Source organism: Ciconia boyciana, chromosome 24 (assembly GCF_034638445.1).
Source record: "Ciconia boyciana chromosome 24, ASM3463844v1, whole genome shotgun sequence".
In the NCBI taxonomy this organism is placed as follows: domain Eukaryota; kingdom Metazoa; phylum Chordata; class Aves; order Ciconiiformes; family Ciconiidae; genus Ciconia; species Ciconia boyciana.
The window spans coordinates 5,720,157-5,747,874 of record NC_132957.1 but is presented as its reverse complement, the minus strand read 5'-3'; the positions used below and the strand labels follow the sequence as shown (position 1 = coordinate 5,747,874).

Genomic DNA, 27,718 nt, shown 5'->3' with positions numbered 1-27,718 from the left:
TGTACTGCTCATTTTTATTTAAGCAAGAATGGATTTGATGAAACTGAGGCTTGAAACAAACCGTACAAACAATGCTAAATCTTATGGTGAAGATGCGCTCTTATTGGAATGGTCCAGGAAAGAATGTCGTCTTTCCTGGCTGTCCTTGGCATCTTCCAAAATTGTGTAGCACATGGTACAAGTAGGCAGCTTTGCTATATACAGTTCTGAGCAACACCAACACCCTGTTATTTGCCAAAGCAAGGTACCTTGCTAGGGATAAGTCTTAATCTGTCAGGATGAGCTTAACGGGTCTGACAGAACCACATAGAAACCTTTGAGTTAGAAGATCTTTTATTTTCTCTTCCCTTCTTCCTCCAAGATGGTTATACTTTGAAACAGGCCCCAAACTCTGACAGTCTGTCTTGTTGCACACTTGAGGGCTTTCTAGTCTGGAAAACTAGGAACAGAATTCCATAATGGAGACTATTCTGGCCACATAACAGTGGTGTTGAGTAGGATGGGTATGGAGGTGATTACCACATTGCAGAAAGCACAGGCTAGCCCCCTCGCTGGGGTTCTCCCTTTCCCTCTGCGTTGGGGAGAGGTCTGATCTCAAAAGCAACTGTTGTGACTTCAATTTAATGTTAAATTTTAGAGGTAGCAAGGAAAGGAGGCAAAGCTGCAGCAGCTCGGAGGGTATCCTGAAAAACTGAGCAGATTCACTAGGCTAGTATGGGAAAGGCAGGAAGCCACCTTGCCTTGGTTGAGAGGAAAGGCAGTAAACGGTAGGCATGCAAATCTCTTTCCCAGTGCTGTCAACTGAAACACTGTTGTGCAGGCAAATGGCAAAGAAAGCAGTGGGCTGGGGTGGCTTTTTTGTTGTTAATTTTGAAAAATGTAAATTTAGGCACCTTCTGATGAGGTGAGCACCTACGTTCACTTAGGCGGTGAAGTTTGAAAACTGAAATGGAACGGGAGGTGACTGTGGTCTGGCTGTCTCTGTTCCTCACTCGTTCTAGAATGCAAGAGTAGCTAAAAATAGAAATAATCTTTCCTCTGGGAAATGGGCTGCTTGGCTTCTGCCCCAGAGGTGGGTGCACTTCACCGGCATTTAAGATTGGTTCACAAAGTCCTCCTGGAAAAAAAAAATCATTACAGAAATATGAAATATTTATTAGTCCGTTAAAGGTGGAAGGAATTAGTATTTGTGCTTTCAAGCCATATTACACAGGGAGCTGTTGGGATCAGGATTTTAAATGTGTTCCTAATATTGGAAGCTTTCTTTGCTTTCACAGCAAAGTAGTCTTATTTAAATAAGTATGTGTGTTCAGTCCCTCTCTTGCCGGCTTGGTCTGAGCACTCAGCCCGTCTCCCTTCATTACGGAGAAACTTCTTAGACCTACACTAATGCTGGCTGCAGTTTCTATGCTAATTTAATCCACTTCAGCCTTTTGGTCATTACTATAATTAGAGCGGCTGCATCACTTTGCAAATCTGTCTGCCATTTAAGCTAAACACTCTTCTGAGCTTTGCCTTGTTATCCTAGGTTTCTGTTTAGCTATCATATTTTTTTTTTAAGCCATATATGATAAAGGAAGAGTGCCCGGCCTACCTAGACTTTGGTAGTGAAGTAATACTACTGGTCAGGGATCCTTAAAAGTTCTTTAAAAACCTGCTTGCGTTCCTGCATCTTGGGAGCCTTTCGAAGGAGCAGTTACTGGTTTGTTAATCAGATGTGATGCATCAACAAGCCTTTGTACTGGCCACAGCCTGTTATTAGAGGCTGGCTAATTGTGCAGGCGAGGGTGAGTGGCTTTCCGAGCTCCGTGTGTCATGTGTTTGGGCAGAGGCTCTTCCTTCCGAAGCTGTGCTCTGAATTCCTTGTAATGCTGCTTTCAAGAGTCCAAACTGTGGAAATGTAACCATGCTTCTTAAAGCAACTTACCAAACAGCATGAGAAAGAAGCTGGAAAGAAGAGTTTATTTACAGTTTAGCAGAAGAACAAAGTGAAGGGCAATATCTGCACTTCCAGACACTGACAGAACCACCCTGACCTGACTGTCCTGATCCTCCTGTTTCTCTTCACAGCTGGCATCCGTGGGATTTTGCAGGCTGAGTTTAATGCAAAAGATACTAAAATGTGGCTTGGAGCACAGCACAAAATCCCAAGAGACACAGATCAAAATAGCTGATATGAGATGACATAAAGGGTCCATTTTCATAGCCAAGGGAAGATGTCCCGTCACTCAGTTTTACATTATTTGTTCTCCACAAACAGAGGATTCAGTTCAGATCTCTGAACCATTCAGTCAAGTTAGGAATAAAGTTTGGAAGAAATGTAGTTATTAGCTGTTTTCGACTCATTCTTGAGACTAATGTTGCAATTCTCACATTGATTGCTTCATTTTTGACTTCTCCTGGAAGTTATAGCTTTGATAAAGGGCGCTATGAAACTGCCTCAATAGTTGGCTACTGCATATGGGGAATTTGATGTGTCTTCAGGATGATTTCTGTACTAACTCTACTGTAAAGACCCTTAAACTGATCACACAAATGGACTAACAGACTGGCCAGCTCAGGGGTCTTTGGCCTGCAACCCCGACACTGAACAGCTTCTTGTATTTGGTGGTGCTCAGGGGTGGGCAGCCTGTAGCTGTTAAACTGTGCATGACTTCCAAGCAGCTCTACGCGTGGTTCGTGCGGCGGGGAGCAGGGTTGTGTTGCTGTGGGAGGTCTCTGGATGGGTCAGGTCAAGAGCGAGGAGGTGAGCCTGAGGGGTGCCAAGGCAGGGTTTGGGGCTGCTGGGACCCAGCTCTGCAGGGGCTGAGGGACTGCTGGGAGGCCGTTGTCATCTCCTGCCTGTGAACATCTCTGGAGTTCTTCCATCCCTCAGCTCTGACGTCTATTGTGCAGGGCTTCTGGGGTCGGGAAGGCTGGAGACTCGCTGCCCCTTTGGCAGCCTCGGCATGTCGTCTGTCTTCCCTTTTCTGGCTGCAGACCACGTGCATCGTGCAAGATGCAGGGCTGCTGGTGATGCAGTTGTCTCTTTTTGCTAGTGAGGTACCTCTCCTGGTTTTTCTGTAGTTTATATGTTCTGAAGAGAATCATGTTCTGCGGAACAGCCCCTCTTCAGATGAATTTCATGTGGTATAATAAAAAAATAAATTTAGTTTCATTTGTTCATGTCTTTAGTAGATTAGCCAGTTTCTGATGTTTTTATATTTATGTTTAAATGACTTCTATCAGTTCACAATACAACTATCAGAAGGAATTGCTTGTTAGGTATAGAAACTTTTTATTTCTTTTTTTGGCAAGTAACTGATATGCAAGTTGCTTCCCAGCTAAATAACAGACTTTGTGTTGAAATGGGTTATACAGTGCGTTAGCGGCGCTGCCGCATTTGGCACCGGGCACTGCCTGCCTGTGACAGCAGGAGCGCACCTCACTGCACGATGCTGCGTTCCACTGACATCTGTGGGGGTTGTTCCTGGTCACGATGCTGATTTAAAAACACACCCTGAAGTATGAAGACTGGAAGCCCAAGCAAACTTATTTCTGCTCTTGTAACTACAGATGACACTTACGTGTAAAGAAGCACGAAGTGCAAACATAAAAGGTTTGTCTTGGAAGTGACTGTCCTAGATATTATGGTAAACATAAATGTAGTGCATCTTTAGGGGTTTAACTGAAGAGACTGATAGTGAGCTAAGCTCCCAACAGTCCAGCATTGTTTGAAAAGCTTTAATGGGAGGGAAGCTGATAAAGCTGCGTCTTTGACGTGCAGAGCAAATCAGGGTAGGCTTTGACTTGCCTGAGGAGTTGGCAGGGCAGCGTTTCAGTTCCAATTATACCTTTCCTTTAGTCAGCACTAGCTTTAACTGGGAACGGTGAGGCACTTGCCCAGGGCCATAGGGGAGGGTGTGAGCTGAGAAGGGGACCGCAGGGGACACTGTAAACCCCTCTTGTCTGGGTGGGAGGCGGAGGCTTGGCTTGCTGCACCAGGCCCTTGCAAGTCCAGTGCCAGCGCTGCCCGTGGAGGCGGGGGATTTGCAGAGTCCGTCCTCAGGTTGCTTTCTCTTTCCACGCAGCCTGGTGGCTGAGGGTCCAGCAGGATCTCACCAGGAGTTGTTTTCTGTGGGTCGGCTCAGCATGATGCACTACTTCTGATCAAGCTTGCCATTGTCTTGTTCCTGCTCGCTTTGAACGGGGCTGTTCGGCTGTCAACGTCCTACTGTTGACCAGTCAAATAGCTAAAGGGGAGCACTGCACAGATTTTATAGGTAACACCGGAATAAGGCTTACATTGGAGTACAGAATAAAACTTTATATGAGCAGAAGTAACGCAGCCTGTGTTGAATGGCACCAAAGCGTTGGCACAGGGCATTCCTATGACCAATTTCATGTCCGGCACAAAGGTAGGTTGCTCCTTGAGAATAGTTGTCCTGCTCTTGTTTACCAATGGTCTAAAATTCCTGCCCAGAGAAAACTGACTGGCTGTGTAGTGTTAACTGAAAGGGCACTTGTTCAGAGTCCTAGTCAGTGACCAGTAAGTATTTTCATGGTCTAACCTTGGACTAATGAATTCAAGAACACACAAGACCTTCTGTCAAACAGCACCCATAGGTATCTTAGGTGAAGCAGCTGGGACTAATATGGTTTGAAGTGTCTTTAAAATCCATGTGACTTAGAAAACATTAATTTTCATTCCATATTAAGGAAATAGGTTTTTCAAACATAACTTTTTTCCTTTTCTCTTCCTGCAGGGAAATTCAGCTCCTGCGACGATTGCGGCACAAAAATGTTATCCAGTTGGTAGATGTATTATACAATGAAGAGAAGCAGAAAATATATCCTTTTTTCACACAGTTGTTAACAAGGTTTGAATTCCCATTGTTCTCTGCTATAGTGCTGAATCATTATAGTTCTGCTTTTGTTAAGGCCCTTTTGAATGTTTCTTAAGCTTAAAATTGCTTTCACTGGTATTAAACATACTGCATGTCTGGAATACTTTCCACACAAGTACATTTTCTTAAGTTTCCCAGCTTCCCAGTTAGGAAAGGAAATATTGTCCCCAGGTTACAGATGCAGGGCTGGGGTAGGAGAGAACTGGCTCTCAAATACTGTGTTTTATTGTGTGACCTTCAGCAGCTCGGAGATTAAAAAATAGCTGTGGATCTGTCATTTCTAACCTCCTGTCCTAGCTGTGGTATATATTAGTGCTTTTTTTCCCCCTGAAAATGGACCTTTTATTGTCTATCCTATGTGAAATCAATTTTTGTAATGCTTTTTCCTTTAAGTCCTTGGCAGTGGCTTAGGTTTTTTTTTCTTTCCCTCAAAAGAAGAAAAAAAAAGTCCACTTGCTCACTGGCATCCGGGTGCCTGCAGCTCTCTCCTTGCCTTTGGAGGGTCTGTACTGCTGCAGTGCTGCCTTTTCTGTGGGCAGTTGGTATGCTTTGCTGCAGGTTATCCTTAACCAGATAAGATGAACTCCCAAGCCTCCTCTATTTTGTTGTTCGTGTGAAAGTCCCTTGTGATAGTGCTTTAAGTGACCTAAAGCTTGTAACAGTCATGAGAGGTTGAAAGCATATTGTTCCTGTGAGATCTACAGCCCAGCTTTTTGAGGCTAAACTGTTCAGTTCTTGAAACAAAGCTGTGGCTTGTGATCTCGGTGCATCTTTCAGACTTTAACATGTTATTCCAGTGCGGTGTGTCCCCCACGGACGCATAGACACTGACCAATGTAATCGCATGCCTTAACTCGCAAGTGAGTAGCTGGATTTCTAATGAGTCTGCCACACTTAGAGCGCACTTCGACTTGAACTAGTTTGTAAGTTTATTGAGCTGATCTGTTGTAGTACATGTTATAAATGGTTGCTTTTATTTTTGACAGTGTTTTCTAAATGCTGTCTTCCAATTACAGTACTTCATAAAATGGGTAATTTAATTGTGTGCTTTAATTAGATCAAACACTCTGCCACCAAATCGTTAGTATAAAAAAAGCACGACAACTTCTGCTTGTGTTTTGTAGCCCTAACAGACCGAAAGGCCTGTAATTCAATTACTGTCTATAGAAAGATACCATTTAATTAATAAGAAGCTGGGATGCTAAAGGAGAAGCATGGGGAAAAAGAGCCCGAGAGAGACCTCATGTGTTGGTAACAGGTGATGACAACCACAACGGTCATTCAGAAACGTGACCTCTCTAAGCCCAGAGGAGGTTCCTTGCTTTACCTCCTGAACAGTAGTGTTTGAAAAAGAACAAATGGTTTTTCAGTACTTTTCCCTTGCAAGTAGAGGTTGACTTCGCTATTTTTTATCTGCTTCTACACTCTTGGAAAGTTTGTTTCTACACCTGCTTGTTCTGTGCATGTGAGTGGCAATACCTGGAGAAATGTGTGGTTTTCACTGGGGCTGGGAGCAGGAATTCATCCACGATCACGTTCTTGCTTAACCTTTCTCCAGCTTCTCGTTGGCACTGCCGGTGCCTGTGCAGCATGTCTGAGGATGTGGCAGTACAAATGCTTGTGCAGCCACATGGTAAACAGGTTTGGGAACAGATCCAGCTGAAAAGTAACTTTCTCTTTTAGGCTGGCTTCTCTGTAGGTCAGTTCCCTTACTCATTTCACTGCGTAGTCATGCAAATGCCTGTATTAGTGCCTTGCAGGAAGCAATGCAAGATGGAAGCTGAGTGGGGTATAGGATAGGGATGTCAACTTCCCTCTTACTACTAAAAAAGAAAAGTCCTCATTTCCAGAATGACTATTGTGGCATTTGCAGTTGGGCCTGCAGAAGAAGGAAGGATTCTATTCTCACCTGAGTGTCCTGTTGCTGATAGAAGTGAACTGCAGGCTTCAGCCATGTTTATACTGGGGAAGATAGTGTTTTAACAACTTACCTGCCTCGTCAAAGCCTTCAGTGATTTTCTTTGGTAAAGGGAAAGCTGTGATGACTGGATTAAAAATATCAACTGCATTTAGTATTTAATGGGCTGCTTTGATGACCTGCTGTGGCTGGGAATGCAGAGCTAGTGATGAATGGAGAACTAATCCAGGCAGAAAATAAACCCAGTTCAATAAGCAGCATCCCAGTTGGCACCCTCTCTCGACAGCTTCTGGTACTGGTATGTGCAGTTGTGCGTGGGAGCAGAACCCTATTGATTAGAAGAATTGAGAGTCTCGGTCTTGTTGGGGCACCTGTAATAGATCTGCTCCAGCCTGAAAGCTTGTACTCTGATCTGGCTGATCAACCAGAGATGGATCAGTTACAAAAGAAGGGGTGAAAAACAGTCTGGCAGCAAATGAAACCAAAATCAGGCTGTCCTTTGTAGATGAGAACGAGACCTGGGCTTTGCTTCCCGGGAGTTAGTCTATAGAATCTACTGTTAGTATTGTTCTCTTGAAGGTGGGAGAGTTGATGTCTTCCACATCACTGTGATATAAGTAGTTCACAGATTTCTTCCAGAGTAAGAAATGGTAGGAATGAATTTTGGGAGCTCTTTCTGCTATTCTTGCTTCTGCTGATTTACTGGGTGGCATTGTGCCCATCATAAAATCTTATAGTGCTTTAGTGTCCCTCTGAAGAGCAGCTCATGTGGGGAATGTAGCACAAATTTAATGAGTTAGGATGGTGTTTTGAGCTCCTCGATAGAACGTGCTGCAACAGGGCAACACAATTTTTAGCACAGATCCCATTTAAAGCACAGGTCGTCTCTTCAGCCTCTTCTGCCTCGAGTTAAGATGGCATCTTGGGACATAAGCAACTTATTTTAGACTTAGGTTAAGAAGGCATCTGCCAGGAATAATTAGTGACCAAAGAAATGCTTTGTGTTACTGGAGAACACTGGCTGCCTGACAGTCATGCTTTTCTCTGCTCTTTATCTCGAAGGTGCACTCCCTTGGCAAAGCCACCAGATGTCTCAGGGTCTGTTCTTGCAAGCCCCTCTCAGCACACAGGCTGCCTTTAAGAGCCTAGGGAGAGGAGGAAAAGAGGCAATTACTGCTTTAGGCAGTTGTCGTTTCCATTGTTTGGCCCCAACATTAAAGCGTAAGGAGATGAAAACTAGAATATGCTGCAAGGGAACCAATGCTAAAAAGTGCCACTAGTTCTTGGCATTCTCTTGTAACTTTTTTTTTAATCCATGCAGTTTCAAAAAAGCTTCCCAGTTCTCTAGGGATCTTTTCTCCTGCTACTGAAATACTACTGTGGGGATGGGGGTAAGCAGCAGCTGTTAAGTAAGCGCATACGGCAGTATCATTTTGACACAGGAAATTAAGAATAACAAACTTTGGGGAAGGTGATGGGAGCTCACTTATGCCAAGTGCGGAACAGCCAGGGTATTGAGAATATACTACAACCTACAGCTCTTCTGCCAGGGGTTCCCTAACTTTTTGTTGCCACTTCAGAGTATTATCCTATCTCTGTCATGCTTGTGAGATCTCCAACTTCATTTCTGTGGAGTTCACATCCTGGTTCAGGTCTGATCACGGAGTTGCAACTGGTCATTAAGCAGAAGAGTTTTCTCATGGGTTCGTTGCCTCCTCCTGTTAGGCAGTTGGAGGAAGGTCGCTACTTCAGGAGGTGCAGCACAGCGCCGGCTCTACCTCTCCAGCGTGTGTGTACCCAGTAACAGGAGTGCCGGTGCAGCAGCTCTCCAGTTGCACTGGGATGGGGCTGCAGTCCTCACACAGCATTTGCCTGAGAAGTGTTTAACCTTGAAGATTCCTTAACTCTGCCTTCACGTATATGGTGATGGAGTACTGCGTGTGTGGGATGCAGGAAATGCTGGACAGTGTCCCAGAAAAGAGGTTTCCAGTTTTTCAGGCTCACGGGTAAGTACGGTTTTGTTCCTTAGGCTGCATTAGCCTCTCACCACTGTGCTCTCTTGAATTCGAGACGTTCTACTCTGCTTAGGCTGCTGGCTGCACTTTAGAGTAAAACTGGCTTTGTGTAATAACTGCATCTTTTACATCCATGGAAAAAATGAAAAACTAACGAAGTGGTGGCAGGGATAGCCCTTAGATTCTAGGAAGAAAAAACATCTTTCTATTGAATTTTCTGTTACTTTTGTTTTCCTTCATGAGACGCATGACAACCCTTTCTGGCCCCTTTCCTACATCTCTGCTGTTCAGCAAAGATGGGTGCAGTGGAGGAATCCGTGAGGACTTGCCCTGCCTAAATGGAGGCAAGCCGTACAGTTCAGTGTCAAGAGATTAAAGGTCTTTGGATGGATTAAGGATTGGCAATATCCAGCGTGATCTGTTAGCTTGTTTAGTTAGTAGACAGGATAATCTGAAGCCCCTTTCACTCTACAAGTAAAGGAACCTTAGACTTCTGGAAATAGATACAAGAAGATTGTCTTGTATATCAAATCAGGGCAGACCAGCAGATCTGTGGTGACTATATATTTTTATGGTCCTATTTTAATTTTGTTTAAAAAAGTGTCTGAGATTACAGATAGCCTACGTGAAATACAGGCACATTAAGTCAAGTATTATTTCTGGATATTACAAGATAAAAGATGTGCATGCGCAATTGTTGCCAGGCTGTCAATGCGCAGTGCTTGCTACGTTACAGTAGGGGCCTGCCCATAGTCTCTGACCATATCCATGGTTCCTTTGCTCAGCCAGTAAGCTGTACCAGCAAAACATTCCTTTCTACTGGCTAAAGGAAACTTTTTTTCCCACCCCCTGTTAGAGGAAGCTATGCCACTGGAAGAGCATCTTTGCTAGCTTAACTTAGCCTAGACTAGAGCAGATGTCAGAATTAACTATCAGGTCTGTGCCAGCGTGGTGCTCAGCACTTACAAAATACGCAGACTTGTGAAGAGGGCTTTGGTGAGGAGGAGCCCAGAGTCTGAAGTGGTTAGCACACTGCTGCAGAGCTCTGGCAGGTAACTTCTGACTTTGTCAGACGATAAAGTACCATTTCTTATACACCACAGTTCAATCTCAAGTTCCTAAGCATCAAGTGTAAATGTATTTCCAACTTGTTTCCAATAACAGCACTCTTTGCTTTACGTATTATCAGTAGTTCACATAGTCTTAGTCTGTGGAAGTGCTTGACTTTTTTCCTCTTAACCCTTTCTGCAGGTACTTTTGTCAGCTTATAGACGGCTTAGAATACTTGCACAGCCAAGGGATTGTCCACAAGGATATAAAACCGGGGAACCTCCTGCTAACAACCAATGGGACACTAAAAATATCTGATTTAGGCGTAGCAGAGGTATGTGAGAACTGTGGCCAAGTCAGGAACGTAGGAAGCGTGACATTTAGATTTAGGTCACCTTTGTGGTGTCAGTTAATTTATTGTGCACTTAGGCTTTTGTTCTGTTAAACTTGCAGAGTGCTCTAGAGTGACTGAATATTTATTGTAATTGGCAAAACACTTTTGTTGATAACAGCACAAAACTTCCATCTGGGAAGCATATAGAGGAAGACATCGGTCTTAGACAAACCCAAAAGTGTGGTGAAATGGCGATAAGCTACATAACCTTATCCTTCTTACTATATGAAGACTGTCTTAGCTAGGTGGGAGTGGTGCAAGAATTGTTACTGATGGCATGTAGTTATTGTAGTGACATGTGCTTATGATATGTAAGGAGATTTTCAGTAGCAGTTTCTCCTTTTTTTCCCCAGGTGAAACTTTTCTAACAGTTATAACTTGTCTGCCTTGAAAGTTTGAAACTAATCGGTCTCTTCTGCTGCAGGCATTGCATCCGTTTGCAGAGGATGACACGTGCAGAACGAGCCAAGGGTCGCCAGCATTCCAGCCACCAGAAATTGCCAATGGCCTTGACACCTTTTCAGGCTTTAAAGTAGACATCTGGTCCGCAGGGGTCACACTGTAAGTGCCCGTGCAGCATCCAGGAATTGCAATAAGAAATTACAAGCCCCCAAATAGCTCAGTCTTGTGCTATCTGCTGTCATCGCTGCTCTTCTGTACGTCGTTGGGGGGAGCAGGGAGGGTGTATGTCTGTTGGTCCCTCCTTTGGATGGGCATATGTTCCCCAAAGTGCTTGTAATTCTGAAGAAAGTAATATTTACTCTCGGAGAGTCACTCTGCCAGCCATTTCTCAGCATCCAAGATGCACAGCTACTGTAATAATAGAAACCACAAATATCTCTAGTATTTATTTTTACGTTTCTTCCATCCCAGCCTGTCAGGGAGGGAGGTGTCTTGGTGGTTTTGACTCATGTGAATGAAGAGGCTGTGATAAAGGAAGGCTAAGTTTAAAGCGGCATTCCAAATACTGTCAAATATTCATCTTTTAGATTCCTCTTGGCGTAAACCTTCTGGTTTACGTAGTCACATAAGAACTGAACACCTGTTCTGTGTGCTTTTTTCTCATACAGCTTCTCCTTCTGCCTTTACAGATACAACATTACAACGGGTCTATACCCCTTTGAAGGGGATAATATCTATAAATTATTTGAAAACATCGGGAAAGGTGACTACACAATTCCAGAGGATTGTGGTCCTCCGCTCTCAGACTTATTGAGAGGTGAGTCTCCCACCTGACTCTAAAAGGACGGGTAAAATCTATAGGTGCAACAAATACTCAGCTTGCCTAGTGCCAGGGGAGAGCTTCATTGCAAGTATCCTGTGAAGATTCCAGATCCTTCATTCCAAGGATCCTGCTAGAAAGGGAGGTTACACTTATGAACCTTATAAGACTTTGAAAGATCTTCAACACTGGTGTTTTCCTGAGATACACTAAACACCGCATGGGTTGCAGTCACTACTCTTTATAGAGGTGGTTCTCGCATTATGTTTCTTGTGCTCCAAGAAGCTTTTAAACCTAAAGACAAAGCCCACAAGAGGTTTAAATTGCATCATAGCATTTATGTGGGTTTTGCAAGTGAGAACACTCAGTTAAATTCCCTGCCCAAGCTTTCCATAATGAAATACTGAGTACTCAGGTTCTGCTGTCCTTCCCCATCAGCCTCCGCTCTGAGTTTATTTGCTTCAATCCCAGTTGTCTCCTCCTTCCCCCCAAATTTAGAGCTGCAAGGATATTGGAGCAAAGTGGCCAGTGCCTGCTTTCACAACGAGGCTGTGGTAGAAGCAGGAGTGGCACCTTCTGGGTAGAAGGAGAGGGTGGTGGGTTTTGTTTGGTTTTTTTATTCCTGTCACTTACTGCAATAGTTTGAGGTTTAGTGCTGAACAGTCTCTACTTTTGAAAGCTGAATAGTCAGGGCAGCAGTTATGCTGTGCGTAGCAGCCAGTTTGATGCCCGTTTGGCAGCAGATAGGATGTGATTCTAGCACGGGGGAGATCCTGACCAGGGTTCCGGCTGCCTCATTGGCAGCAAAGCAGCCAGGTGCGGTACTGCTCCCCAGCCCTTAGCACGGGCTTGCTCTCTCTTCTTTGTCTTCAGCTGTTTGTGAAAGATCAGACCTCAAATATGAAATGATGCTGTCTTGTTTCAGGTTTATTTTTCTGGTTCTTGTGCTACACAGGGTTAGGAGGTTAGTGTGAGTGAAGAGCTGTGGGGCACTGTGAGCAAACTGAGTCAGCTTCCCTTCCTCCTGTCAGCAGTGCCGTCAGGTCTGCTTGTAAGACGGATGTTATCGCTAAACCGGGGGGTTGTGTACTGCGCTGGGTCCTCTATGTGGTCACGGTGCTGTTGCAGTTTGTGGCTAGCCAAAAGATTAGCAATTTCAGAGCATTTTATGGCTGTGCTTCATGCTGCAAATGGCAGCAGTTGTGCCTGTCATGGTGTAACCCCAGTCGGCAACCAAGCCCCACGCAGCCGCTCGCTCACCCTCCCCGTGGTGGGGTGGGGGAGAGAATCTGAAGAGCAAAAGTAAGAAAACTCATGGGTTGAGATGAGAACAGTTTAATAATTGAAATAAAATCTAATAACAATAATCATAATCATAATAAATTGTAATGAAAAGGAAAACAAGGGGAGAGGGAGAGAGAGAGAAACAAAACCCAGGAAAAACAAACAAGTGATACAACTGCTCACCACCTGCTGACCGATCCCAGCCTGTCCCCGAGCAGCCATTGCTGCCCCCCAGCCAACTCCCCCCAATTTCTATACTGTGCGTGACGCCGTATGGTATGGAATAGCCCTTTGGCTGGTGTGGGTCAGCTGTCCTGGCTGTGCCCCCTCCCAGCTCCTTGTACGCCCAGCAGAGCACGGGGAGCTGAAAAGTCCTTGACTTAGTATAAGCACTACTTAGCAACAACTAAAACATCAGTGTGTCATCACATTATCCTCATGCTAAATCCAACACACAGCACTATACCAGCTACTAGGAAGAACATTAACCCCAGCCCAGCCCAAACCAGGACATGCCTCTGCGGGGAAGGCTGCGCTGCCCGTGGGCTCCCGGCTCCTGCGTGGATGGCTGCGAGGAGCTGCAGCTCCAGCCTGGACTCGCTTTCTTGCCCCGTGGGGTCACCTCCGCCGCGGGCCGGCCCGGTGCAGAGCTGGGGACGCGGGTGTCCTCGCTCGGTGCCGGGCGGCGGCGGCAGGTGGTGCTGTCTGTCCGAGCTCTGCCCGCCGCTGCCTGCAGCGGGGCTCCCCGCAGCCCCCCAGCACCGAGGAGGTGGCAGACCCCCTGCAATCCCCCTCATAGGAGACTATTGGAGCTTATCTGGCCCCATACCAGTTACGAAAGAAGTTATTTCCATGTGTTTCACAAAGCATTGCCTAGCTTTAACAGCTTTCAGAAAGCATTACATAAGGCATTGCTTCCAATTGCACTCAGCGCAGCTGGTATCTTGGCCGTTCTGCTGAGATTAATGTGGCTACTGCTTACGGCCCAGCACTGCTGACTGATGTGTGTTTCATGTTGTATCTGCGTGCCCCAGGGAACGATGTCCTGATCTATATGTGGCGTTTGATGTGTGAATGCTGACTCAAAACACGGCCTTTTTTATGAGCTTTGGAATTGCCCAAATGGAGTAAATCCAGTGGCCCATGTAGACTGGCAGCCAGTCTTCTAAAGCATCCAGCAGAAATCATTTGAGGCTTGTGATAAGCCTCTCAGCTGCACTTAGTGTTGTCCCCCAGGGAAAATGAGTGTGGCAGTTGTTTCCCTTTTCTTGTCCTGAGGATATTGATAGCTTCAAATCTTATCCTTCATTAGCAGAATAACTCCCTTTTTAGTTCCCTTTCCATCCCCTGTATGAGACCTGGAGTCAGAATCTCTTACTTTTCCTTCTGCATCATTTTAAACAGAGGAGCCTGGCACCTGATGCCCTTTGTCCGTCTCTCCCAGCCTGAGTTGCCTCCTTCATGCTAGCTGCTGTCTGTCTTCATCCCTTCTGTGTCTGGACACTACAGAGATGCAAGTCGAGTGCGTTTGGTAGGCAGAGGAGGTGTCTGTGTCTCTCTATCAACTTGACCCTTTCTTCCAGGGTGGTGGGAAGTCCTAAGGATTCCTTTTACTGTCCTCCCTCCATCCCACCCGAGAACACTCTCCCACCCCTCATCTTGTCGTATGCACTTGTTACACAGTCAAAGCTGGCAAAAACTCCTGATATTCTCCTTGTTTGGTTTGATGCACTTCACTTTTTCTAGTGGTTAGAGTACCCAGTGGGCCTGAGGTACTGAATTATGCAGTGGGATTGCCTCGGCTCCCTCCATTCTTCGGAGGCCTGAGCATCTCCACTGCCCAGCAGATAGCATCTGCTGAAGACAAGGCCCGAGCCTTGCAGTGGTGATACTACGTAGCTATGGTGACAAAACTTGCATGCTTTTCCTCCAGAACATCTGTGTTTCTGGTAGGTGCCTGCTACTTCTGCAGCAGGTTGAAACTGAATCAAAAGCCTGCAGATCAGATATTGTCAATGGCTGTCTGCTGCTTTTATATGAGCAGCACAGACACCCACAGCTCAGCTCTATCTCACTAGAGACTTTGTTTCGCCTTTGCATTGCTTTTAAAAGACTCTTAAAGCACTCTGCAGTGCCGCAAGCATTTGTTCTGGTTTTATTGTAAGGAAGAGTTCAGTATGCTGCAAAGTGCTTGTTTCCTCTCTGGCTATAAGTGCTGTGTTGACCATAGTACCGGTCTGTCTGTGAAGCAAACAGTAGAATACACTTTTTAAGTTTTTTTCTGTTGACTACTTTTTTTAGTGTTTTTTTTTACTCCCGCCCCTTTGAGCTTGTTTCTATTTCTTTGTTCCTCTTTCCAGACGAAGCAGAATTTAGAGGTCTTAAAGCTTCTGTGGTATTTGACTGGTAAAGAGACTTGCATGACAGTGTATTTCAACAGATTAGCTGGGATGCTGCTCCTCTTTGTCTTCCCTAATCAGGGATGAAGCTTTATTTATATTCTTCACTGATGGCAAAGAGAAGGGCTAGTACTGTTCTGGCTTCTGTGTGTACAGTCAGTAAAGATGTGTCAGAGTGGAAGCATTTATAAATAGCCTTAAGGTTCTTCTGTCACCATCTGCACATGACTTATCAACTTGTATGCAATTTGCTTCTGGACAAGAAAAATGCACAAGGTCAGCTTTTCTTCCTCCTTTTCTAATATGCTTTTCTAACTGAAAGAGAGAGCTCTGAGACTGCAGTCTCTGCATTAAGCGTCTGGATTGATTTCCAGGCTCTGCTACAGACTTTGTGATGGGGGACAAGTCTGTTTGTTTCTCAGCATTTTGTTTTCTCACTTCTGTGTAACTGCCATGACCTTTTACTACCGGGATGGTGAGAGGATGTGCGTTCTGATGACAGTGGGATGCTTTAATTCTGTAGTAGCAGGGAGTCCCCGGAGCCAACCGTCAGGCAGGCTGGTGTCTGTAACCCATCCAGTGGCAAGTCTTCCGCATGTGTTTGATCAAAGACTCAAGATTTGCCTGCAGAGGGAGTTTCTGGTCAGAACGTCTGGCTATGCTTGTGGAGGATGAAGGAGAGGGAAAAAGTCCTGTCTCATTTTAGAAATTGGACTTATACTGCTTTTGTATTGGTTGTTTTAAATGTTGATCTGAGTTGGAGACTCTGAAGTGAAATCCAGGTTGAGCTCATTAACTCTTGCTGTTAGATTTCTTCCGGCTTCTCAAACGACATATCTAAGATTGTGCTGTCTGCTAAAAACTAGATAGTCTACCACATGATATAATGCTATACTTGTTCAGGATTTTTGAAGTGTGTGGGCTGGAGCCTGTAAGGAGCTCAGACAGGTTTGTGGTCTCCAGCTTCCGGATCACCACTTGACATAATTTGAAAGGGGCTTGAGACTGCCGGCGTGCTGTAATGGGCACAATATCCTATGTACGGGCACAGCGAATCCTTCTGAAATACCACGGGAGCAGAGGTTTGCGAGTTAGGCGTCCTCCTGAAGAATCACCCTGTTCAGTGTGTCTCATCTCTACTCGCAGATAAACTGCATGGAAATCTTTACCGTAAATGGTAGAGAGTATGTGTGGTTACTGTGGGCAGACACTCTTAGATGACTTGGCTGGTGAATAGTACATGATGTTTTGTCTTGGTGAAGTCTCTTTTCAGTACAGGACTTCAGCCGCAGAGCTGCCATGAGTGCGTCAGAGCTGAACGCGTGAATGTACATTTTTGGTGATTGGGCTTTCCATTTTGTCAAACATTGCCCAAAATATGGTCCTTTTTCATTAAAGTAAACATTCTTTTTGCTCAATTATCTTATTTATGCCTTTTTAATTGCTTGAGAACAATACAGCTCTCTGCCCCATAGCTATTTGTAACTGGTCCTGTTAGACCTCTTTTAATAAGTTACCTTAGAACTTTATCCTCTGCTTGTACTGGTTTCATCTGGTAAATGCCTTAAATTTCTTTGTTAGCCCTGTCATTCCCTAGACAGTGTTTGAATTGCTGCATGTTTATTTTTTTTCCTTTGGTCAAAGTGAGCTGCTTATGAGGGTGCTCCGACTCCTCTTCAGCAGCACCCTAGTGAAATTAATCCCAAACTGGAAGTGCGAGAGCCTCGAGACAGTCCCACTCTACTTCACATTTCTGTGAAGAGTTTCCAGTTGTATCTGCTTGGACGTGCAGAAGTTTATCCTGAACTTGATGCTAACAAGCTGGATTCCAAAAACACCTTGAAATGTGGTCTTTAAAGAAATGAATTGGGGGGGAGGGGGAGGGTGGTGTCCTGACTTACCTGTTTCTGATTACATTAATGAGATAACCTAGCCAGTACTTGCTTTGGTGTCCCCTAGACTTCATGTAAGATCTCTTCGCAGTCCTATTTCTTTAAAAAAAAAAAAGCCAACACATTTGGGCATCTCGGTTGTGAAGCTACTGCCTAATAATCTTATTAATAGGTAATTTAATTAGGTGTGGGATTTTTTCTCTGAACCACCTTCCCATCTTCTTTTACAATTATTCTTTTCTTGTAACGTGAGGAGAAATTATGTCTGAACATGAGAACTCCTTTACTGCAAGGGTGGTTGAGCACTGGAACAGGTTGCATAGGGGGGTTGTAGAGTTTCCATCCTTAGAGACATTTGAAACCCAACTGGACGCAGTCCTGGGCAAGCTGACCCTGCTTTGAGCAAGAGGGTTGTGCTGGATGATCTCCAGAGGTCCCTTCCAACCTCAGCTCTTCTGTGATTCCGAGAAGGCTGCAGGGACTACTACGGACACATGCTGGAGTACAGAAGAAAGGAGGAAAGCACATTGCAAGGACCCTTGTTGTGGAGAAAGTCCCTGATAAAGGCTGTGTTCAGTATTAAACTGATAATTGTTTTTTTTAACTGTAAGGAAGTTTGTTTCGTAGTACTCACTGAAGAAGGGAGGGCTTTCTCTAGTATTGTTTCTTTAACTATGGCTGAGGTGAGGAAACAACTTGGAATTAGCCCTATGAAAGCACCTGAATGTTGTATTACAAGCATTGTAGCACTTTGCAGGACAGCAAGATTCAGGATCAGATCCCTTCTCTGCTGAAGATGGTTCAACCATAGCTTCCCTTCTCTCACCCTTCCTGTCAGACCATCTCAAAGTACACTTTCAGTGGTGTTCCTCAGTTGCAGACCTGGCAGCTGAGCTGTTCGGCTTCTGTCGCTGGCATTAATCACCTCCTGCCACATACAGTTTTCATCTGTAGCTGCAGCCTGGACTGGAGGTTGCTTGCTCATAGGGCTTCAGCCTATTCAGGGGAGAAGATACCCAAGATGAGGAACTACTCTCAAGGTTCAGAGCTCTTGAGCAGGGAGCTATTGCTTTAGCTCCAGTCGAGCTCAGCTATGTAAGTCAGCATAGCCATATGGTGGGTTTTATGGTTTTGGCAAGGCAAGTATAAATTTCCGGTATGCTCTAAAGCTTCAGAGAGCTCTGAAGAGTTGGGCTCTGAAGACTAGTGCCTCGAGTTTATGAGGCCAGATGCTTGTGATGCACTTGACCTTCGCTAGCCTGGAGAGGTCTTCCCGTGTTTCCTTAACCTACTTCATAGTGATGCAATGTCGATCAGTAGTGATCCCATCTGCCTTAAAGCTATTTGTGCTGTCATCAGCACTGATAAACCTTTACAAATTGCCGTGGCAAACTCTATTTTGGTTTCTGGGGGGAAAATAACTTCATTCCTTCCACGCTGTACCTTTTCTTTGCCCATATTCATTACTGTTAGTAACGTGATACAAACTGAACCGACTAGGAAGATGTTCTGGATCAGCTTTTGTTATCGCATGTGCTGTTGGTGATTTATCTCTTCCATTACCTTTGTTCAACAGTATTGCAGAAATTCACCTGCAAAGCCCTTGCAACTTCTTACTTGAACTACAGTGTCTCTTTCCAGCCCTCCCTTCCTAAGTGTCCATCCAAATGTATCTCCCGTCCTTCTGTTTTCATTGTGTCCTTGTACTGGCTCTCCCCAGCACTCTGCACTGTTCGCTCCGTGTCCTGACTTTCTTAACTCCTGTTTGACAGTCTGTTCTGCTGCTTAGCCTTTCTTTTCTTCTGGTTGCTGGAGACGGGGTCCTCCTGTTCTCTCACCTCTTTCCAAAACCTTACTCTTCGTGCTACCTGTGCAAGACTCAACAGCGCTTGTGCTTCAAGAGCAACAAGGGGGCATCATCCAGTAAAAGCAAAACTCCATGTAATGTACAGCAGTGAGACTTTGTTAACATTCATTAGATTAATATATTCTTGGAACCTTCATTGGAGAATATCTTGGATGCTGCTGGGTGAGACTTGTTAGGTCCCATTGGCTAGTTTCTGAAGAACACGGCAAAATTTGCTACTTCCCTTCTGTTGAGTTGTGAAGCTTTTTAAAGACAGTGGATCAGAGTGGGCATCTCATGAGTCTGTTTAAGGAATCCAGCTCCCTCTCTCCTAGAGAAAATACAGATAAGCTACTTTTCCTCTCCCCCCCTCTTCTCACCCCCACCCCAGTTATCTTAGCAGATGATGCCAGACATCAAACTCCTGGCTAGGGCAAAAGGATGGACAGTAGGGTTATCTTTTTGTCAGTTCTCCCCAGCTGTACTTCCAGAATAGGATTTCACTAGACTAGGGTTTCTGGGATGCTGAGCAACTGGATATATGCTGTGCCTAAGGCTTTGGCTCTTCCATGGAGAAAGTTCAATAGCATTATCTATGAAATGCAAAGTCTTGATGTTCTTTGCCTGGAGACGTGCTTGGACATAAGATCCAGGGCTGTACAAGCCTCTGTCCCTGCAGCGTGAAGGAGGGAAGGGTCATATCCACTTTGCAGGTGGGGAAACTGAGGCACAGACTTGATCAGGTAGTCAGCAATGAAGTCGGGGTTTTGTGCTGAGCTTCCTGTGACCGATGCAGCAGATTCTTCCTGGAGGTAAAGGCTCCCTAAGCTGCCAGGAGGACTGGACGCAGCAGTCGCTGTTGGGGGCGGGAGGGGGGAGGGAAGGGTAGAGCTTTATGCTTCCTGTCTTCAACTTGGCTGAGAGCATCTGTGATCACACCTGGACTTTTTTTCCTTCTTTTCAGGGATGCTTGAATACGACCCAGCCAAGAGATTTTCAATACAGCAGATAAGGCAGCACAAGTGAGTGTTCAGCTTCTTCCTATTAGTCATTCTCTTTCTGCTTCTTATGCTAATGTACCTGTGCTATTGCTCTCAACTCATTTTTCCTTTTGACAGCAGACACATGGAAGTCACTAGATATCCTTCCTCCAGCTCTGCTGGAGCTCTGGCAACCTCTACTTGGCTTTTTTTCCTCCTATTAGAGCATCCGGTTAAAGCATTTGAATTGCTAACTGGTAAATAATGAATATGTTGAAAATATGTTTCTAGCGTGACTGGTTCCTGATAATTAAGGGCTCTGGATAATTTTTTTCAGAGGTCAGCTAGTACTAATGGAGCAGAAGTTCCTTAAAGCTGGGTTATGGAACTAGGACTGTTTAGTAATGTGTGTTAGTTCTGGTTTTCTGGACAGTCTGGTGACAGAAATATCCCTTGGTATTTGCTCCATATGGAATCAGTATGTGGAGAAGCGTTCGAGGACAATAGGAAATTTTTTTTCTTTCTCTTTAATGTCATAATCCTCCCTCCTCCATATCCTCCCCCTTTATCCTTGCCATTGTCTGAGGGGGTAAAGGCCCCGTTATCTCTGAGGGTTTGTTTTTTGGTTTTTTTTCTTTAAAGGATCTGTTTGAACATGCTGCCTCTGAGCAGAGATTTCCTGGGCGGATAAAAGTACAAGAACAAAAAGCATCATAAGGATGCTTCATCGCGGAGGCTGCATTAGCTTATCTCCTATTTGAATAGGAAGTGCTTCTGAGGACACGCAGAGCTGCCTGCTGGACCGCAGCTGCTCGGCAGAGGTCCTGCCTACAAGCTTGCCCAGAAAGCTTTTGGGACCCTTGTAAAAACAAGGCTCTGATCCTGGAAGGTGATGGGCCTCCTTTGTGCTGCCTGCAGGCAGGAAGAGCACTATTTTCTTGTTGTGTGTCTGAAAAAAACCAGCAGTGGTAGCCGTGTGCTGTCAGATGATGATCCCTGGTAGATGTTATGGCATGGGAGGCATCTGCAGGAGCCACAGAACAAAACCTGACAGGCTTGAACTGCGCTGGTGTTCTGCAGAGGAGCAACTGCGACCTACCCCTGGCGAAGATCAAAGAGGCCGGGGAGGCAGGTCTTATGTAGTTGCCTGGTCAATTAATTAAGCAGTCAGGCTGACTCTTTTAAATAGTAGCCAAGCACTGTGCATTGGTTATTTCACTGGGTCTGGGAGATGATAGGACCAGGCATTTGCTTTTCAAGACTGCCTTTCCCCATGCACATGCCTCCCAATAATAGTGGGCCATAAAAGACACTGCTCGGGGCTGGCCTCTTAAATGCCACGTGGCATTTAAAGCACCATATAGAGCCGGTCTTCCAAACAATAGCTCCTGCTGTTACTGACTGCCCTCCCATCTACCACCGAGGACTAGAGCGCTTGAAGCTGGACAGCAAAGCACTGTATGCTTTTGTACTTTGTAATGAAGTAGTTCTGTTCATTACAGCTAGTCGTAGGGTGGTGATCAGCTTGCCACGCAGTCAAACCGATGCTTTGTCAGTAAGCACTGTAAAGAAGCATGGCAGGAATTAAGTCTGTGGAGTACGCTGTTAGTGTTGAGAACAGCACTGAAAGCACGTTCTTTCCTGTCAATGCTGTGGGTCCAAAGGCTGCAGTGAGCTGCCCCTAAGTTCGGGGCAGTGTAGTTGGTTCCCATGTGCTGCTATCTGCTAGGTATTGGAGCTAGTCATCCAACTCTATAGACTTGATTTTATACTTCTCCCATGTGGCAGTGAGTTTTTGCGTCAGCTTTGCCCAGCTGGAAGCAAAGGGGTTTCTCTAGAGACCCTGCCTGTAGTTAGAAAGCAGGAGAAACTAGAGCATGCTTCTGGCATGGAGGAGGACAGTCGCAAATCTGCCATGCTCTGTAGGCACAGCCTGCCCTCGAATTGGGCGCAGCTGCTGGTGGGGAGGCTGTTCCTCTCGTGGCACTGAGAGGAGCTGAAGAAAGACTCTACCTGCAAAGGCAGGAGTTTTTCCAAGGCTTAGTCTCTTATTAGTTTTCTGTGAGCTTAGCCAGTGCTTCTTAACAGGCTTTTCTCCCCTATTAGTAATTGCCTCCTTCCTCCTGCTGTGGCATCCTAATAATTACATCAAGCACAGCAGAGCTTGCAGCCTTGGGCTTTGGATGTGTCTGTCCATCTCCTTTTTGTCGAGTAGCATTGTGCTAAAGAATCCAGTGTTTGGTTCTCTCAGCTTTCCTTTAAATAGAAGAGAAGCTTAGCCCTTATGCTTAACCTGACCCTGATTTTTTTTTTTTTAAATTGAACAAAGCAATCGGAAGGACAGCAGGTAGCCATTCAGATAGTGTCAGAGGGTTTTTGGAAAGCATTTTAGTAAGAAAAGACTTGATTTCTAGAATCCTTAGATTTCTAGCGTGTGGGGGAGTAAGTCATTAATGATTTTGGGTTTCTCTACTCTCCTCCCACAAAAGCATGTGTTAAGGCACAGGAACTAGACTATAGAAACATCAAGCGACTTACCCGGGCTGCCCTGCTGAGATGGATACTGGCTCAAACCAGAATTACCCAGCGCCTTTCCGTGCTGCTGGAAGTCTCCTTTCATGTCTTTGAGCTGATGTTACTGGTAACTTGCTCATACGGACAAGCGAGATTATCAAAGCACACCGAAAATCAACAGGAATAGCCCCCGTGTCTTGGGCAGCGTGTTTTGCGTTGGAGCCCAAAGCTGCTAGACCAGGCTCGTGTCAGCGCGGTGGGAAGGGGCAGCATTCCCCCGTCCTGCGGGGAAGGGTGATCCCAAGGGAAGCGTCACGGAGCGGGTGTCCTGCGGCCACGGAGCTGGGCGGCCAGGATCCATCCAGAGCTGGATAAACAGCTCACATTTCATCTTCCATAAAGTGATGGGTCTCGCTCTTGTAGTGGGATCAAGGATAAAAGGCTTAATCAGTGGGTCAGGGGAAACACTGAGGAAGTGTTGAGTATTGCTCCATGAAGCAACAGAGCTGCAGGAGGCAGAGAAGGCAGCCAGGCACGTGTTTATTGCCCGGCGATGGTAATTCTGCTATTCCAGCCTTTATTCTTGTCAGCTGCTCCAAATGCTTTTTCCCCCTGTAGTGGCAGCCCTGTCTGAAGAACGCTGCAGGAAGACTCTGCTTAGTTTCATACCTGCCAGCTGCCTTCCTCCACTCCTCGCTTCTGTAGCTGAACTCTTGCATCAAACTCATGTTTCTGCACTTTGTTTTAATTCAGCAGGACAAAGCTAAATTCTCTTCTTTGCTTTCAGAGGCTTTTCAAACCTAGTCAATCTATGCAGTGCAGACCTACCAGTTGTAAATTGAAATGAATTAAAACTCTCTCAGCCTGTCACCTCAGAGTTTATGAACTGCCAGAAGCTGACCCCTGAATAACAATGAAAGAGCCTTGAAACCTGCTCTTCCCAGAAGGATCTGGATAGGATGATGTTCAATGGAAAACTGACACTTTTAGTTCACCCCTGTGAATATTTTGCACTCCTGGGGTGGGGGTGCGGGGCAGTGAAGAAAAGCCGCCGAGAGTCAGGGAGTTAGCAACCTGCTCCCTATAGATTATTCACCATCTCCTCTCTGCCCCGTGCTTTTGCTGAAGGGCTTAATGCTCCTATACTGCATTTTGTAACTAATTCACTGACCCCGCTGCAGCACTTAAAGTGATGAAGTGGATGCAGAATTCTACCTCTGTCCCTTGTTTCCAAGGCAACCATCTTGCTTTCCTTCTCCAGAAGTGTCACACTTAATTTGCTCAGTCATAGATACGATTGCAAGAGTTTATAGCAAGAAAGGGAAGGCACTTCCACCTTTTATTAGTGGAAGTGCAAATTAACCTGCTGGGCTAGTGTCTCCTCTTGACACTGCCGTGCCACCTTCCCGAGTGCTTTTGCTCACCCCAGAGTCCTCCCCACGAGGTTTGGAGGGTAGCTGTTGGATGCTCTGCCGTGCTGTTCAAACCCCGGGTAGTGAACCCCTTGGAAATCTGTGTGTGTTGCCACTATAGATTCCTTTGCAGGTGCCGAGCGTGCTCCTTGAGTTCTGTGCCTGCATTTGAGGGAGTGAGAAGGGTTTCCCTTACCCTCTGCTGCAGCGTGTATACTCATGGGCTTTTCCCATCCCTTGTCCCTGGTGTCATGCAGTAATCTCCCCTCGGCGGGACACAGACAAAAAAAAGCACTCCTCCTCTCCTTTCTTGCTGAGGCACCTGGGCCTGCCTGCCTTGCCTCTGCCAGGCACATGGAAGGAATCTTTGGTGGTTCTACCCACATTCTGCAAATCAGTTTCATAATGCAACTGTGTATGGTGTGTTAAAGGAATGTGAGTCTCCATCTGTGCGCAGACCTCTCCCCGTAGGAGTCTGAGCTGTCACCTTTGGCCCTAGCATCAGCTCGGGGAAAACTCCTTCTCTGTCTTACTCACTTCTATTTTTTATGAACCTGACTTAAGAACTTGGACATCTCTTGGTATTACAGGAGTTGGAGCAGTGGTTGCAGGGACGCTGCTATATATTTATTGCTAGCATATGTTGCCTTTCCCCAGGGCTTACTGTTGTGTACCTTCCACGTTTGTCTGCGAGAGGACTGAATTAAACTGGAATGCTGTTAATTGCTCCTTGTGGTGACAGTGACCTTCCAGTAAGCTTGAAGCCCTTACATGGTACCGTGGGAGGTGGAGAATCATTCATAACCGAACCTTGCTGGCAAGGTGGTGATCTGCAGCTTGGCATCTGGTTTCAGAGAAAATTGTCCATGTACAAAACAAGCAAACTGAAATATTTGTGACCTAGAATGGGAAGTGAATTAGCTGTAAGTATCTGGAAGCTGCAGCTGTGCTTACTGATTCTTATTTTAACCTTGCTTATAGAGCAGAGTGATGACTTCTGATGTAAAATTTGAGCTTGGAAGCTGCAAACCAGACAGGCTCATTAAGCATTGGTCAACCCAGATTCCTTTTTTCATTCAGTCCTTGACCCTTGCTGTCTTATCTCCCTGTAGATTATAGCAACTCGTCTGGACACCGCTTCTTAACTGGCAGGATCACAGTTAATACTTGTGCCGCTGCTGTCTGGAGTTTCTGTGCTTTGCAGGCATTCTCAACAAGCTTGCGAAGTAGTAAGAAATGATCTCTTACTCCTGCTCCCTTCACTCCGTTTCAAAGGACTGGGAGTGGCTAAGAAGTGTTTCACAGACCAGAGAGGAATCTGCCTCTTCCAGGGGATGTTCTGGACAAGGGGCACTTTTGAGATCTGCAAAAGCTTTGCTTTTCCCCTAGTGCTGAAGCAGCAGTCTGCGAGCACCAGGTAAATGGCTAGATTTGTGCCAGGGCAGTCGGCTCAGAAAACATCAGTGAAACTGTTTGGGAGTAAATGGTGAAATAGGGCACTCTGTCAGCAGTACGCTAAGCCAGCCTGTGTGTTGGGGTCAGTGGTGAAGGCAGGGTGAGGAGGGACTTTATCTTGTCTGCATCGCTGACCGATGGGAGAGTTGCACTGTGGGAGAGCAGCTGCTTTCTCACTTAGTCAGTGGCCAGTAGCTTCTTGAGCCAGATTAGGGCATTTGACGGAGCCAGCAGTCCCCAGCTGAAGAGCAAATCTTCACTAATAACATTTAGCACCAGTGCAGAAAGCAGAATCTCTGTCCCTGCTGGAAAATTGCTTGCCAGGAAATACTCTGCTACTCCATACAGAATTGCTTGAGGCTTCTTCCAAGAGGTCTTTGATTTTCTTAGAACTTCAATGAATTTCTCTTCTCACTCTATATCCTCATTACCATATATGCATATGCAAGTATTTGAAATCACCTCCCAGAGGATGGAATCATTATGACTAGAGTACAGTGATTCAGGTTTCTGCTGTTAATAAAAACCTATTTTTACTCTCCTGGTAAGTAGGACAGAAGGAAAGAAAGAGGCAGAGCTGAAACACAGCAAAATAAAAACACTAGTTGCTATAGACTTCTAGGCTTTCTCCCTTTAAAATACTCCTTTTCATAATGGTCATTCTGATTTCATTTGTCCTGTATATTCCATTCTCCTTAGGTCCCTGGCATTTAGTTTGGGTCCCTCTAGCTCCAGTGCCCCTGGCAAAAATAGCTGGTGGCTGTGCTGGGTCTTCTGTTCCTGTGCTAGATGATCCTGCCAGGCTGGCTCAGCCTAGGCTGAATTTGCTATCTTGGCAGTCACTTCCTTGATAAAAGCAGTCTCCCAAGGAAAGGAAATCAAATGATCAGATTAGGAGTGCTGTGCGCCATGCACATCACCAAGGAAGCCATCCACAGGGTTTGCTAAAACTGTTGGCCAGAATCTAGTTATGTTGGACCCGCTCGCTCACTTCCTGCCAGCCCAGTAGCTGGGATGACATTTTGCTTAACTCTTGCAATGCCACTTCACGCACCAGAGGTCATACCTGACAAATTAGGTCTGCGTCCAGTTCTCTGGCGCTTTCCTAAAATATGCTGCTTTCACCACGGCTTCCAGTCTAGTCACGGTATGGCCGTGGAAGAAACGCCAGTAGATCCACATGGGTGTGTAACTGGAAAGTGCCAGCCTCATCGCTGTTTGGGGGGTTGTCCATCTGTTCAGACTGTAAGCATGGAAGGATGGAACAGGATTCCTTGCATGACGTTGACATGCTCTGTGATTAACCAAAACATTTCCTTTTGAAACACATTTCCTTTTGAAACTTTATGTTATAGGGACTACTTCACTCTTTCTTACTGCAAATGGCAAGATGCTGCCTTCCTCAGAGCAGTGGGCTGACTTTAGAAGTCAATCACTACAGGGAAAATGGTTTGAGGATGCTAATTGTGAAGCAGGGTTTCTGGATAGGGGTTCACTCCTCCTTTGAATCCTAGCTGATTTGTCCCAGTAGCTACACTTTCATTTGTTTATCTCCTAACTCCTTCCTTTTGCTGGATAATTTTGTTAGATTGCCACTTTTTTTAGGCCTACTGTCAAAGCAATGCAAGACTAGAACAAAATTATAATTACCATTCTTCTGTGCAGGAGGTGCATCCAATCCTTATTTCCTAAAATGAATTTGGAACTAGAGTGATAAAAAACAGATGGCTCAGGTTTATAAGAGCTCTTTGGTGACTGGCCTCGGGCCCTCCTCAGTGGTTATTAGCCAGGAGTTACTGGATGCCTGTGCAAACTACGGAGGGGGAAGCACTCGTGTCACATCGGGCTTGTCTAGGGCAGCAGTCGTCGGGCAAAGAAGTGAATATGCTGCGAGGGGATAATTTTAGATCTTGCTCTGCTTTTGAGGTGTGTTTTTAGAGAAGACCGTAAGTTGCTTCCTTTTGTGGCCCAAGGTAACAGCACCCTTTTGCAGGGTGCTGCACCCTTTTGTGGCACAAAAGGGTCACCACTGACCCCAGCACCCTTTTGTGGCCCAAAGTAAACTGTGAGAGGGAGGAAAAAGGCTTAGACTTTCTAGGCTACCTCCTGCTGTGAAAGACTCTGAATGTCCCTTTGTGCAGGTAAGGGGCATCTACATAATATTTAGCAAGGTGAGCACAAGTGCAGTTGATCCGGTGAGGCTTTTCTTTCCTTTGTTACTGTGCAAAGGACCAGGAAGAATAGGTCCCAGTGGCTTAACTGACATCCAGCCCACAGGGCAGAAACAGGGGGGTTGATATCAGTGCCGATTCAAAAGTTTATCAGGAAAGCAGGCTGCAGTTCAGGAGATGGTCCTGAATGTGGGAGGTTTTGATGCTTTCTGACCCTTCCTCTGTGTAGAATGACCCTCCAGGGCAAGGCGTAAGTGACAGCCTGATAAAGTCTCTGTAG

The 27,718-nt window shown here is 45.6% G+C and overlaps 1 protein-coding gene across 2 annotated transcripts in view; it reads left to right on the top strand.

The window, feature by feature from the left end:
* STK11 (serine/threonine kinase 11) overlaps positions 1–27,718 on the top strand; it is a 47,011-nt gene that overhangs the window by 7,122 nt on the left and 12,171 nt on the right. For both annotated transcript variants that reach the window (XR_012039626.1, XM_072845852.1), the window contains exons 2-7: positions 4,746–4,829; positions 8,721–8,810; positions 10,071–10,203; positions 10,688–10,824; positions 11,355–11,482; positions 19,871–19,928. Coding sequence is in view for 1 of the 2 variants with exons in the window: in XM_072845852.1 (XP_072701953.1) it covers positions 4,746–4,829; positions 8,721–8,810; positions 10,071–10,203; positions 10,688–10,824; positions 11,355–11,482; positions 19,871–19,928 (630 nt within the window). In the remaining variant the exon portion in view is untranslated. The remainder of the gene's footprint in view (positions 1–4,745; positions 4,830–8,720; positions 8,811–10,070; positions 10,204–10,687; positions 10,825–11,354; positions 11,483–19,870; positions 19,929–27,718) is intronic.